Source organism: Cetorhinus maximus, chromosome 32, assembly GCF_964194155.1.
Source record: "Cetorhinus maximus chromosome 32, sCetMax3.hap1.1, whole genome shotgun sequence".
NCBI classification, from domain to species: Eukaryota; Metazoa; Chordata; class Chondrichthyes; order Lamniformes; family Cetorhinidae; genus Cetorhinus; species Cetorhinus maximus.
Genome location: NC_135910.1, coordinates 9315957 through 9331454, shown reverse-complemented (window position 1 = coordinate 9331454; position 15498 = coordinate 9315957). Strand labels below are relative to the sequence as shown.

Sequence of the window (15498 nt, the reverse complement as noted above, 5' to 3'; positions counted from 1 at the left end):
GACTAATGAGGAGGGAAAAAATAAAAGTATGAGAGAAAGCTAGACAGAAATATAAAAACAGATAGTAAGAGTTTTTATAGATATTTAGAAAAGGAAAGAGTTAACAAAGTGAGCGATGGTCCTATAGAAAGTGAGTCTGCAGAATTGCTGATGGAAAACAAGGAAATGGCAGATGAATTGAACAGGTATTTTGCATCAATTTTCACTATAGAGGATACAAGTAACATCCCACAAGCAGCTATAAACCAGGAAATGGAAGTAGAGAAGGAAGTCAGAAAAATTACAGTCACCAGAGAAGTGGTCCTGAGTAAATTGTTGGAGCTGCAGCTGACAAGAGCCTGGGTCCTGATGGCTTCATTCTCAGGTTTTATAAGAAGTGGCCAGTGAGATAATTGATGCATTGGTTTTAATTTTCCAAAACTCCCTAGATTCGGGCAAGGTTCCATTAGATTGGAAGATAGCAAATGTAACTCCATTATTCAAAAAGGGAGGGAGACAGAAAGCAGGAAACTACAGGCCAGTTATCTTAACATCTGTCATAGGGAAAATGTTAGACGCTATTATTAAAGAAGTTATAGCAGGGCACTTAGATAAGCTCAAGGTCATCAGGCAGAGTCAACATGCTTTTGTGGAAGGGAAATTGTGTTTAACCAACTTATTGGAGTTCTTTGAGGAAGTAACAGGTGCTGTGGATAAAGGGGAACTGGTGGATGTACTGTACTTAGATTCCCAGAAGGCATTTGATAAAGTGCCACATCAAAGGTTATTGCATAAAATAAAAGTTCATGGTATAGTGGGTAACACGTTGGCATGGATAGAAGATTGGCTGGCTAACAGGAAGCAGATGGTAGGCATAAATGGGTCTTTTTTCAGGTTGGCAAGATGTAATGAGTGGTGTGCCAGAGGGATCAGTGCTGGGACCTCAACTGTTTACAGATTTATATGAATGACTTGGACGAAGGGTTTGAAGGGATGGTTGCCAAATTTGCTGATGACGCAAAAATAGGTAGGAAAGTAAGCTGTGAAGAGAACATAAGGAGGCTACTAACAGATATAGATAGGTTAAGTGAGTGGGTAAAGACCTGGCAGATGGAGTATAATGTGGGAAAATGTGAAATTGCTCATTTTGGCAGGGAGAATGAAAGAGAAGCATATTATCTAAATGGTGAGAGATTGCAGAGCTCAGAGGTGCAGAGGCATCTGGGTGTCCCAGTGCATGAATCACAAAAGGTTAGTGTGCAGGTAGAGCAGGTAATGAGGAAAGCTAATAGAATGTTATCATTTATTGCGAGGGGAATTGAATACAAAAGTAGGGAGATTATGCTTCAGTTGTACAGGGCACTGGTGAGACCACATCTGGATTACTGTATACAGTATTGGTCACCTTATTTAAGGAAGGATGTAAATGCGTTGGAAGCAGTTCAGAGAAGGTTTACCAGACTAATACCTGGAATGGGTGGGTTGTCTTATGAGGAAAGATTGGACAGACTAGACTTGTATCGCTGGAGTTTAGAAGAGTAAGAGGTGACTTGATTGAAACATATAAGATCCTGAGGGGTCTTGACCGGGTGGGTGTGGAGAGGATGTTTCCTCTTGTGGAAGAATCTAGAGCTAGGGGTCACTGTTTAAAAATAAGGGGTCGCCCATTTAAAACAGAGATGAGGGGAAATTTTTTCATTCAGAGAGTTGTGAGTCTTTGGAACTCTCTTCCTCAAAGGGTGGTGGAGGCAGAGTCTTTGAATATTTTTAAGGCAGAGGTGGATGGATTCTTGGTAAGCAAGGGGGTGATAGGTTATCGGGAGTAGGTGGGATGCAGATTTCATGTTACTATCTGATCAGCCAAGATCTTATTAAATGGCAGAGCAGGTTTGAGGGGCCGAATGGCCTACTCCTGCTCCTTGTTCGTATGTTTGTAATTGTAGCACAGCACAGAGGGAGGCCATTCAGCCCATTGAACCTGAACCTAGCTCTTTGGAGCAGCTATCTAGCTAGTCCTGCTCTCGTATTCTTTCTTCGTATGCCTTCCTTCCTTTAAATATTTGTCCAAATATTTTTTGCAAGCTCCTATTGAATCTGTATCCATCACTCCAACAGGCAGCACATAACCAAGTTGCGTAAAAAAAGCTTGATGTGACAACTGCCGATCAACTAGGAATGAGTTTGCACAGCCGAATCTCACTAACTCGCGTGTGTACAGTCCAGTTCACATTGGTAACATCATCAGAAAGTGTCCTCTGTTGACAGGCTGAGTTTGTCCATCTGCAATTCTAGTGGTGTGTGGTGACATTATGCATACATACTTACGCAGTGATGTCATCGGACATGCATATGTACTTCCATTTGGCACGATCTTTAAATCTTTCGTATTGGAGGTTCCGCCATATAATATATATTATTATATATAATCTATTATATATATAAAATCTATTTTATTTATATATATATATATGTGTGTGTGTATATATTGTATATATCTCTACTATATATATATATATCTGTTATAAATAATACATAGTAGAGTTTGGAAAAGAGAAAATATCTTTAAAGCCAGAACATAGCTGTAAATTGTTTTAGATGTGAGTACTTGAGCATTTATCTATTATCTGTTGTGCTTATTTAGTAATCAGAACGTTTAATACTATTTTTCAGAGGTTAAATTGTAGTGAATGTCAATCTTTGGCAATCCTTTGTCCTCCCAACTCCAATCTTTACTCTTCTACTTTCTAAGTTTCAGTTGCCCCTATTTGTGCATTTAGCCTAACTACAAGTTTAAGTTTCATGTTGCTTGTGTCTTCCCTCAACCAGGCTTAAACCTGTAGCCAAAACCAAAATACTGCAGATGCTGGAAAAGTGAAATAAAAACAGAAAATGCTGGAAATACTCAGCAGATCAGGCAGCATCTGTGGAGAGGGAAACAGAGTTAGCTGGGGTTATTTTCCCAGGCCAGGGCAACCGAGCTTGCATGCACAGGGGGAGTTAAATCTCCTGAAATTGATATCAGATTGGGTTCCCAACATCATCCTACCCTCTGTGGGTTTCTGAGGAACAGGATTGGTGGTGATTGGATCTGTTGGGTAAGCTATTAAGGTAGTTAAAAAGCCAATTATGACCTCAAATCTTTGTTTCCCAGCCGGCCACTTGTTTCCTAAGCCGTCAGCAACTTGCCAGGGTCACTGAGGTGATTGCACATCGGGAAGAGCTTCTTCAGTAAAACTGACAGGCTGGGAAGGCTTTAATCCCTTAAACTGAAGAGCTGCAGCCGTGACCAGGTGAGAGGATATTGTTCATAGAGCTTCTTCTCTCAGGGTGTGGTCACTGCTTGACGGGTGATTGCCAGTTCTTGGAAAGCACTTCACCCGTGTAGTGCTTCACTCCCCTTCTGCTGTACTTCCCTGCTCCCAGCCTTCACCATGACATTGGAGCAGCTTATGCAGCTCCCCCTCATACCTCTGAGGGCCAAATAGAAGCCGTACCACCACCGGCAGCAACAGAAGCGGCAGCAGCAGCTGCCTTCACCTCAGCCACATGACCCTCCACAGGACAGAGGGGATGGACACCGAGGTCCAGCTGGAAGGTGGCGAGACCCCTCCAACACGGGGGCTACAGGCAGAGGATCAGCTCTCTCACCATGTCTGAGCACCAGTGTCTCAGGAGACTCATGGCAGGTCACTGTTGACATCCGCAGCCCCTTTGAACAAGACTCCTTCCCAGTGAAGCAAGCGGGTACACATCGCCAGAGGCTGACAAGGTGCCTATCATTGGAGGGCTACGCTCCCACCTTGCATCCCTCCCCTCCCCTGAATAGTGCTGCGCAGGAGAATTCTGGGAAAGTCAGAGTGTGGGGAGCTTGGCTCATGAAAGTGTGTTCTGCCACTCATCTTTGCCCCCCCCTCCTCCTGAGGCCCTAGATCCTCTTGATGCACCACCTCCAGGCTGGAGGACCACACTCCTGCCGTCTGCTTCCTCAGCCGCTTCTATCCATGCCTGCTTCGTTGGAGAATTTGTCATCTTCCCCTCTGATCGTTGGGAGTCGGCAGCTCACTGTGGCCCCTCATGTCCTGCAGCCGGCTCTCCGGTTAAGAGTGAGAGACCGAGGGAGCAGGTCTCCTCTGTGGTTCCTTGCCGCAGCCCCAAAATCCCAAGTGCTGGTGATTCGTCGTAACCGATGTCAATTAGAAACCCTTTCTTTGATAGAATGGACGTGTTGCCTCACTCACCCTCCCTGACTGGTCAGGCAACCCAGAAGCAGGTTCCTAATGCCCTGGCTTTGGGTAAGAGCTCGCCCATTCGTAAATCATGCTCCTGACCTGAAAATTATTCCGCCCTTCCAGGAGTGACTAAGTCCTGAAGGTACCGCTCCATAACTCCGGATCAGCCAATGGGTTATTAGCCCAGAAACATTACCACCACGTAAGGGCAGGAAGTTCATCCCCTGCACTTCCATTGTCAGCAGACACGACCAAATAATGTTTTACACACTCTGATTGTAGGGATTTGCTCTCTAAGCTTCTGTCTCTCCCTCTCTTTGATTCTCTCCTTTTAAGATCCTTTTGAAGAGGGCAAGTTTAGTCCCCTCAGTGCTGCCTCAGTTGTGATGGGAGAATACAGCGCTGAGCAGTTACTTGGGATGCTCCTGTGACGTAGGGTCCATCGTCACTTGGTGGAGTTACTAATTCAGCCCCCCTGGCATCATTCGTGTGTTTCTTTTCCAACAGCCTCTGAGTACGAAGGTTAACTTCTTTAAGTTAGCAGGCACTGCGAAGAGGGAGAGGTCTTCACCTGAGACAGCTTTTGTCCCACTGAGTTGAGAGAAAGCTTCTTGAATCTTTTTGTCCAGCCAACCTCCTTGGGTGGTCTGGACGAGAGGCGATGTGAGTCCACCAGCGCCCCTGTAAGCACAGAAGGAACTCCTGACCAATCGCTTTTGGTGGTGGGAATTTGACTGGATTTGAAATCATCCAGTTTAGATGTACAATAAAGAAATTTGAAAGGATTATTCTAACTCCTCCTCCCCCACATCTCTGATTTTCTCCACCTTCCCTTGGCTCTCCAATGGCTCACTGGAAAAGCATTCATTGGGCTTGAGTGCTAATCAGTGAATGTCGGGGGGATTTTTAACTTTGGGGGGAGGGGATGGGACATCATGTAAAAACTGTCCTGACTGGGACTTGAAGGTTGCGGGCTCAAGAGGCATGGCCTGAGTGGGAGGATTTACACATCTTCCCCCCACCCACTGCTGAAAACCCTGGGGAAAAACCCTTACGAGGAGGGAGGGTGCAGGTACTAACCCTCTCCCACTCCTGAAGAACATTCTGGGTGCCCAAGTGAACCCGAACCTTTGACCTCAGCCTGAACGCCTCCCGGGTCGGCCTCACTTCCGTCGGAAGCAGGAAGGGGTGCCCGATGAGACCAGGTGGGTCTGGGTCGATCTTACACTGGGTCCTGATTGAGGGGACTTCCAACTTGATGAGTCGAGCGCCCTGCAACCCCCTCCCAACGCCCCACCCCCCCACTCCCCCACTCCCCCCACCACCGCACCCCCCGCCCCCCCTCTACCCCAATCCTCAAATCCTCAGGCCTTTAACGTCAATGGGTGAGGCAGTGGCATAGTGGTAATGTCACTGCACTAGTAATCCAGAAACTCAGGCTAATGCTCTTGGGACATGGGTTCAAATCCCACCATGGTGGTAGCTGGTGGAATTTGTATTCAATTAAGAAATGTAAAGCTAGTCTCAGTAATGGGGGCCATGAAACTATCATCAGATGTCACAAAAACCCACCCGGCTCACTAACATTCTCTAGGGAAGGAAATCTGCCATCCTTACCTGGTCTGGCCTACATGTGACTCCAGACCCACAGTAATGTGGTTGACTCTTAACTGCCCTCTGAAGTGGTCTAGTGAGTCACTCAGTTCAAGGGCAGCTAAGGATGGGCAACAAATGCTGGCCTTGCCAGCAATGCCCATGTCCTATAAAAGGAATTGTCAAAAAATTGCATAAAGTCAAAAAGCTGGTTCTTATGATAATGTCCCAGCAGAACCAGTTTGAGTCTTGTTTATCAGCTACTGACTGACATTGCCCTCCTCCAAAGTTGGTTTCCCAGTATTTTAATCACCGTTTGTGTAAACATTGTACTATCCTTGGGCAGGTTAGGGTGGATGAGCTCAGCAACCCTACCCTGTACGTCAATTTTGCTTCAACAGAGCTTCCCTTGTCCAAAACTTCTGATTGTTGTCTGATCACTTGTTGCTCTCTGTAAACCTCTAAATTAAAAAATAGACTTAATAAAGAAAGGGAAGGTAATTGGTTATCGGACAGCTGGGGTCCATCTGGAAACCACCAGGAAGTTTGCAGTTTATACAGGGAGGGAGGCGATGTTCCCACAGGATGCTCGGGATAAACAATACTCTCCGAGGAAAACAAATAATCATTTACCGCAGGAGCTGGGAATGCAGGGGGTGCTAAAATCTCCAGATGTTGCAATGTCTTGAGGGAGTCGCTGAGGCATTTTGAGGCTTTAATTTTCCTGAGCCCTCGGTCCTCATGAGCTTTGAATCCAGAAAATCATACAATAGTAGAAGGATACAGCACAGAGTGGAGGCTGTTCAGCCCATTGTGCCTCTTTGAAAGAGCTATCAATTAACCCCATCCCCCACTTCCCCCCACTCCTCCATCTCTCTGCAATTTTTTTCTACGTCAAGTGTTCATCCCTTTTGAAAGTTGCGATTGAACCTGTATCCATTTTACTTGATGTTGGGGTGCACACTGGAGACAGGTAATATCCTTTAGAGAGCAGACTGTTGATTTACTCTACTCCTGTAATCTTCCTCTCTCTCCTTCTACATTCTATATCCTTTTCTTGAGGGAGTACTGTGCAATAACAAAATGTATTAACTGTTTATTCATGATTGTGGGATCTTTCTGTGCGCCAATTGACTGGCACTTTTCCCGCATTATAATAGTGATTCTTCCCCCAGGTACCATGCCCTTAAGATAGGGAATTGGCAACCATAGCCTTCCATTGGATTGGCTCACGATTATGCTTGGCAAAGTACTGCAGTGCTTTGCTGTTGCCTTCTGCAGAGCGTCTGACCAGGAAACTCTTCCACACTTAGCCCCATGCCATTAGGCAGGTTGGAAAGATTTACAGGCTGATAACCAGCCTGCTTGGCCACATTATGAACACATCTTCCAGGTCCATCAAGTCCTGGAGTGGGACTTAAACCCAGAGATAAAAACAAAAATACCTGGAAAAACTCAGCAAGTCTGACAGCATCTGCGGAGAGGGATACAGTTGACGTTTCAAGTCCATATGACTCTTTATCAGAACTAAGACATATAGAAATGAGATGAAATATAAGCTGGTAGAAGGAGGTGAGACAGGAGAGCTCGATAGGGGGCCAGTGATAGGTGGAGGCCAAGAAGAGACTGCCAAAGATGTCACAGACAAAAGGACAAAGGGGTGTTGACGGTGGTGATATTATCTAAAGGATGTGCTAAAGGGGACATTAAGGGAAGCAAGCTAGTGGCAGATGGCCCTAGTGGGGGTGAGGTGGGGGGAAGGAATCGAAATGGGCTAAAAGGTGGAGATGAAACAATAGATCGAAATAAATTTAAAAATAGGAGGGAAAAGAAAAAAATATAGTTGTAAAAAAAATTATAAATTATTGGAAAAGGGGGATCGGAAAGTGGGTGGGGATGGAGGAGAGAGTTCATGATCTGAAATTGTTGAACTCAATATTAAGCCCGAAAGACTGTAAAGTGCCTAGTCGGAAGATGAGGTGCTGTTCTTTTTTACTTTTAAACCCAGAGATGTTGGCCCAGAGACAGGGACACTACCACTGCACCACGAGACCTCTATAACAGTGATTACGCTTTATAAAGGTGTTACTGACTGGAGCTCTCGAGGGTGTGAAAGTCATCGATATAGTGGTTGTGCTCTCTTTCTCTCCGTCTCTTTCTGTTCTGTCTTTTTCTTCCCCTTGTGAGGGGAATTGAATACAAAAGTAGGGAGGTTATGCTTCAGTCGTACAGGGCACTAGTGAGACCACATTTGGAGTACTGTGTACAGTATTGGTCACCATATTTAAGGAAGGCTGTAAATACATTATGAGCAGTTCAGAGAAGGTTTACCGAACTAATACCTGGAATGAGTGAGTTGCCTTATGAGGAAAGGTTGGACAGACTAGGCTTGTATCCGCTGGAGTTTAGAAGAGTAAGAGGCAACTTGATTGAAACATATAAGATCCTGAGGGGTCTTGACAGGGTGGATGTGGAGAGGACGTTTCCTCTTGTGGAAGAATCTAGAACTAGGGAGTCACTGTTTTAAAATAAGGAGTCGCCCATTTAAAACAGAGATGAGGTGAAATCTTTTCACTCAGAGGGTCGTGAGTCTTTGGAACTCTCTTCCTGAAAAGGTGGTGGAAGCAGAGTCTTTGAATATTTTTAAATCAAAGGTGGCTAGATTCTTGGTAAGCAAGGGGGTGATAGGTTATCGGTGGTAGGTGGGATGCAGATTTCAGGTTACAGTCAGATCAGCCATGATCTTATTAAATGGCGGAGCAGGCTCGAAGGGCCGAATGGCCTATTCCTGCTCCTTGTTCGTATGTTCGTATGTCTCTCAGCTGTGAAAACCAGGGAGGGTTGATCATCTGCTAGTCTGAACTAGGACAATGCAGGGGAGTGAGGGGGACGTTACCAATTGGAATCAGTGTCCCTGCGCCAAAAAGGACTAGAATTTGTCAAAATGCCCTCTCACAAACGTTATCCAAAGACTCTGGGTAGTCCACACTTGTGGATAACAGCAAGTTGATGAAATTGGTACTCCTGTGATGGCTCCCTTGGTCAAACATCTGACCAATATTCCGGCTCAGGGCATGCAAAGATGGACCAGCCACGTTAAGGTTATTGCCTGTCAGTGGGAGAATCATCAACTCATTTTAAGTCAGAGATGGAAAATCAGCCTCTAAGTCATGTCAGTCCTGAGGACAGCTTCCATCCACACAAACGGGATGGGGGTAGCGAGAAGGGGGGGCGCGGTGGAGGGGTGGGGGGGTGGGTGGATGCAGAGGGCTGGGACAGAGAGGAGGGAAGCAGTAGTCCTGAGGTGGGATAAATGTGTCGGTGTGAGCGAGAGAGAGAGAGGCAGGCAGGTCCTGTTAGAAGCCTGACAAATCTGTTAGAATTCTTTGAGGATTAACGAGTAGGCTAGACAAAGGAGAGCCAATGGATGTTATCTACTTGGACATCCAGAAGGCCTTTGACAAGGTGCCGCACAGGAGGCTGCTCAGTAAGATAAGAGCCCATGGTGTTAGAGGCAAGGTACTAGCATGGATAGAAGATTGGCTGTCTGGCAGGAGGCAGAGAGTGGGGATAAGGGGGTCCTTCTCAGGATGGCGGCCGGTGACTAGTGGAGTTCCGCAGGGGTCAGTGTTGGGACCACAACTTTTCACTTTATACATTATTGATCTAGATGAAGGAACTGAGGGCATCCTGGCTAAGTTTGCAGATGATACAAAGATAGGTGGAGGGACAGGTAGTATTGAGGAGGCGGGGAGGCTGCAGAAGGATTTGGACAGGTTAGGAGAATGGGCAAAGAAGTGGCAGATGGAATACAACGTGGGCAAGTGTGAGGTCATGCACTTTGGTAGGAAGAATAGAGGCATGGACTATTTCCTAAATGGGGAGAGAATTCAGAAATCTGGAGTGCAAAGGGACTTGGGAGTCCTAGTCCAGGATTCTCTTAATGTTAACATGCAGGTTGAGTCGGTAGTTAGGAAGGCAAATGCAATGTTGGCATTTATTTCGAGAGGACTAGAATATAAAAGCAGGGATGTGCTGCTGAGGCTTTATAAGGCTCTGGTCAGACCACATTTAGAATATTGTGAGCAATTTTGGGCCCCGTATCTCAGGAAGGATGTTCTGGCCCTGGAGAGGGTCCAGAGGAGGTTCACGAGAACGATCCCAGGAATGAAAGGCTTAACATATGAGGAGCGTTTGAGGACTCTGGGTCTATACTTGATGGAGTTTAGAAGGATGAGGGGGGATCTGATTGAAACTTACAGAATACTGAATGGCCTGGATAGAGTGGACGTGGGGAAGATGTTTCCATTAGTAGGAGAGACTAGGACCCGAGGGCACAGCCTCAGAGTAAAGGGAAGACCTTTTAGAACAGAGATGAGGAGAAACTTCTTTAGCCAGAGAGTGGTGAATCTATGGAATTCATTGCCACAGAAGGCTGTGGAGGCCAGGTCATTGAGTGTATTTAAGACCGAGATAGATAGGTTCTTGATTGGTAAGGGGATCAAAGGTTACGGGGAGAAGGCGGGAGAATGGGGTTGAGAAACTTATCAGCCATGACTGAATGGCGGAGCAGACTCAATGGGCCGAATGGCCTAATTTCTGCTCCTCTGTCTTCTGCTCCTTGTCTCTGTTTTTATTCTAGTTTAAGGATGGTGAGGTGACCAGTTGGCTGGGATCCACCTCCCCACGAGGCTGATGGTGCTTTGCTCGCCCAGAGCTGCTCAATATAGACCAAAGTATGAGTGACCAACTCTGCTGCAAAAAAAAAGTCCGATGATACATTTATTTGCGAGCTTGGTGGTGGAATTTCCGGTGCTCTGTAAACATTGCTTTTGCTGATTTGTGTGCTCAAACATTTCCTGTTCGTCAGTAAACTCCCGTGAAGTTGAACAGAAAAAGCTGAGCCAGTGCTCCTTGCTTTCGCCGGCACCCTGCGAAAAGCGAGGGTGGGTGTTCGTCTCACAAGCAAGGGCGCCTCCACGTCACAGAAACACAGCCCTAGGGATCCCGGACTATTTCTGGCATCGCTTCATGGGCACCTCTGCCCCAACATGCTAAACAGAGGAGGCACAGAGAGTCTGTCCTGCCACTCCGGGCGGATGCAGGGTCTGGACCCCAGGCTCTCCGGAACTTTTGGGGATGGAACTTGACTTTGTGCTGTAGCGTAACAACAACAACCTACATTTGTATAGCACCTCCCGATGTAGCAAAGTGTCCCAAGGTGCTTCACAGGAGCGTCGTAGTGCAGAGCAGGAGTAGGCCATTTGGCCCATCGAGCCATTCAATGGCTGATCCGATTGTGGTCTCAACTCCACATTCACGCCTACCCGCGATAATCTTTGACTCCCATGATAGTCAAGGATCTATCTACCGCCACCTTAAAAATATGCATTGACCCTGTCTCCACCGCTGTCTGGGGAAGAGAGTTCCAAAGACTCACGACTCTCTGAGAGAAAAAGATTTCTCTTTAACTCTGTCTTAAATGGGTGACCCCTTATTTTTAAACTGTGCCCCCTGATTTTAGTCTCTCCCACGAGGGGAAAACATCATTTCAGCATCCACCCGGTCGAACTCCCTTCAGGATCTTTTTTGTTTCAATAAGATCGTCTCTCATTCTTCTGAATTCCAATGGGTACAGGTGCAGCCTGTCCCAACCTTTCCTCAAGAGATAACCTCCCCACCTGCCCATCCCAGGAATCAGACAAGTGAAGCCTCTGACACTGAGCCACATAAGGAGATACTAGGACAGATTACCAGACGCTTGGTCAAAGAGGTCAGTTCCAGGTTACAAGTCCCAGGTGTAGCTCCGCAGGCACCATTTTAGCCACAAGCACTTGTTCCAACAGAGAATGCATTATACGCCACACAGATAAAATGTATTTGCTTAGCAAACATGTGTCTATCTGACACAATGAACAAACACACACTCTGTGCTACCTCTCACTACTTTGCCGACCATCTCACAATAAGGTTAATGTTCGCTGGCAGATGCTGTGCGATTATGAATATTGAGATTCCAGGCCCGAGGATGGCATTTACTCTTTTCGCAATTAGTCACGTCTGAATTCTGAATAAGCCACAAGCGTCTTGTGGTTAATAAACTGGACATTGATGCAGCAGCAATAAGGGTTGCTGTCAACAGTAATTGATAAGGAATGTTTCATTTTCGCAAGGATGTAGCTCAGACTGGGGAACTTTAGCATCGAGGAAAGATTGAATGGGCTGGGGATGCTTTCTTTGGAGGGGAGGAGGCAGAGAGGAGATTTTAACTGAAGTGTATAACATTACGAGGGGCCTAAATAGAGTGGATAGGAAGTCCCTTGAGGTTGAGGGGTCCGAGCACCAGGGGGCATAGATTCAGGAAAAAAAATTGGAGGTTTAGAGGGGGTTTGAGAGGAATTTTTTCACCCAGAGGGTGGTGGGGATCTGGAGCTCGCTGCCTGGAAGGGTGGCATAGGCAGAAACCCTCATCACGTTTAAAAAGTACTTGTATGTGCACTTGAAGTGCCAAAACCCATAAGGTTATGGACGGAGAGCTATAAAGTAGGATGAGGCTGGAAGGCTACTTGTCAGCTGGCGTGGATATGATGGACTGAATGGCCTTCTTCGGTGATCTAAATTTCTCTGTTTCTATGCAAGGGCAAGCAGTCTTCCTGTTATAGGTGGGGGTGGGGAGTGGGCAATTTGATCCGGCGTCTCTGGTGCCAGAGGCGAACTCGATGCTGGTACCACAGTCTGGCAACAAACACCTTCACATAAAGAACGCAAGCATGCACACAGAAACACGCAGCGCAGATCGAGTTACAGAGGACGCCAGGAAACCCTGCCTACCTTCATGAGGGATCGATCAGGTGCTCTCTTGTCGATCTGGAGAGCGTTCCCTAGGAGCGGGAGGGCAGGAGGACCCGGCGGGAGCCTGCTGTCCCTCCGCCTACCCTTCCCGAAGCAGACAAGCAACAGCACAGTCAGCGCGAGGACTGCGAGAGTAGGTCCCAAGCCACCGAAATCCATTGCAACCCAGGTTCAATTCACAACGGGCCCTGCCGCACCTCGGAAAGCTTGGCAACTGCTGCTCGGAGGGGGATCAGCTTCGGTGTATTTAAGGAAGGGTTCAAACAAGCACAAAGGAAGCTGTGGCTGCCTTAATTATAGTGCCACTGTGCAGCTTTGTAAGAATGGAGCACTAATCCCTCCCTAGGGGTGGAGACAGCTGCACCTTGAGCTATAAAGCTCTGTGGCAGTGATTACAACTATGACTCCTCGCTTTCTGTGCGTTTGCAGATTTGTTTTATCAGACTCCCTCCCCTCCCCCGATTCTTGAGATTAAGACATCATTTCGATGCTTCAGTCAGCTGGTAGCAGACTCAGCTCTGAGTCAGGACGTCGTGGGTTCAAGTGCCCAGGACTTGAGCACCAAAAGTCAAGGCTGACACTCTATGTGGTACAGAGGGAGTGCTGCAGCGCTGGGGGTGCCGCCTTTCAGATGAGACGTTAAATCATGGTTCGGCTGCCTTCATAGGTGGGCGTAAAAGATCCCATGACTCTAGTTTAAAGATGAGCAGGGTATCCTAGTATCCTGGCCAATATTTAGCCCTCAACCAATATCATTAAAACATTACGTGGTCATTATGACATCGCTGATTGCGGGAGCTTGCTGTGCGCAAATTGGCTGCCATGTTTCCTACATTACAACAGTGACTACACTTCAATGGCTGTGGCCGTGAAAGGTGCTATGTAAATGCAAGTCTTTGCTTTTCACCCATGGAATCATTTGACCCTTGACCTCTAAATTGCTGACCCAAGTACCATGGGCACTAGACTACCCATGTTATAGATGAGGCAGTCATTCTATCAGCTGTATTTCAGCCCTATGTTCCCATCACTCTATTGTCTTTCACAAACTGAGGGACTCACACTCAATGGGGGGTCGATCATGATCTTTTTGTTACGATCCTTGGCCAGATCCCGGGTTGTCAGGGGAGATTCAGTTAGGGACCGAAAGGATTTTGTTTAAAGTGGGTAAAGTTTGAGATTCAAGGTGCTTACTGAGTGAGAAAAGCCACAAGATTCAATAGGTTTTGAACAGACAAAAATAAACTTTTATCATACAAGTTCAGAAAGATAAAACAATTTACATTATCTATCTTATACTCTAACATTCAGGGTAAGCATGAGGTACACGGTGAACTGTGGTCGGACACACCACTGTACACAATAAATGACAGATGCGACCAAAACAGATTCCATGGATTTCTCAACAACCCAACCAGACAGTTGTCACATTGTGAGTCAACAAATCTGACTGAAACTTTGTTTTTCTCACTAGGGTTTCCAATCTCCACATTTGAAGACCTTGCTTTGGAATTGTCTCCACTCCTCGCCCCCGCTTGGACGGGCTTCAAAAATGGCTCATTTCGCAGGGTTTCGACCTCGCCTTCCTAGATTCCTTTCCCCAGGTCTCCGAGTACACTCAGGCTTCATCTTCCAGGTGCAATTTCAGGTCTCTGGCCGTGCCAAGCAGAACACCACTGCCCCCAAAAGGGTACCTTTGCCCCAATATCCCACGGCGCTGAGTAACCAACCTTGTTGCCATCTTGGATTTTCAGGGCTTCTCTCGTGCCCACTTGGCTTAAAGTCAGCTCCCTGCAGTTCTTTCTTTAATTCAGAGCCTATTTCTCTGCTCCTTTCTTTTAACTTAACTCAGCGGGGTCTATTTCTGTTGCTATCTTTGACCCTTACCTGGGATTTCTTTTTGGGACCTCTCCTTGTCCCCCTTCCGTGTCCCGCTCCCCCGGGGCACCTACTAGATAATGGTATTTGGTCACCTGACCTGCCCTTTCGCGCCATCATTCTTTTCTCTGCACAGGTGCTCAGGGCTGGTCCTTGGCCCCCCCCGGAGAATGTAAAAAGGTAATACCGCGCAGGTGATGGGGGCAGTTCACGGCCGCGCACGCGCGAAAGGTTCCGAAGATCCCTGGGAATCAGAGTTCCCGACCTCCGAGCGAAAGATGGTGAGCTTAGGTTTCGTCACGCCTGTGTGACAGTGATTGCGACTGTGAGTTGCCAGTCTGATTTTTACATATCTCCTGACCAGCCAGCACAAATTAACAATGGCGAGAGATGTAACATGGCCTGTGACTTAACGTCACCCACTCCTTCCTACCTCAGGAAGGACACAATCTAGGAACATAGGACTTAGGAGCAGGAGGAGGCCATTCAGCCCTTCGAGCCTGCTCTGCCATTCCATAAGATCTGGTTGTGGCCCCAACTCCACTTTCCCGTCTGCCCCCCTATAACCCTTGACTCCCTTGTCTATCGAAAATCTGCCTTGACTAAATTCAGTGACCCAGACTCCACTGCTTTCTGGGGAAGAGAATTCCACAGACTAATGACCCCCTGAGAGAAAAAAAAATTCCTCATCTCCATCTTAGAAAGGAGACCTTTTATTCTTACTGCTATCTACCCCAATGACTTCTTGTTAATCAACTCGTGTTGTGTGATTTAATTAGAGGCCTTGTCTGCCACTCATTATCTACCCTGTGTAGTCTCTCGAATTGAAAACAGCTCTCAAAACAATCCTAACCTGTCACAATAACTGGATCTCCAATAGGGTCCAGGATTGTCCTGGTATCTCCAGGTATCTCCTGGATACTGCTCTAGTCAACACTCATGAGATAGGTAATAGGGGGCAGTTAAA

The 15498-nt window shown here is 46.8% G+C and overlaps 1 protein-coding gene across 2 annotated transcripts in view; it reads right to left on the bottom strand.

Annotated features, from left to right (window-relative positions):
* LOC144671394 (cytochrome P450 2F2-like) overlaps positions 1-12931 on the bottom strand; it is a 46662-nt gene extending 33731 nt beyond the window's left edge. For both annotated transcript variants that reach the window (XR_013573928.1, XM_078533283.1), the window contains exon 1: positions 12633-12931. Coding sequence is in view for 1 of the 2 variants with exons in the window: in XM_078533283.1 (XP_078389409.1) it covers positions 12633-12812 (180 nt within the window). In the remaining variant the exon portion in view is untranslated. The remainder of the gene's footprint in view (positions 1-12632) is intronic.
* Positions 12932-15498: the final 2567 nt, after the last annotated feature.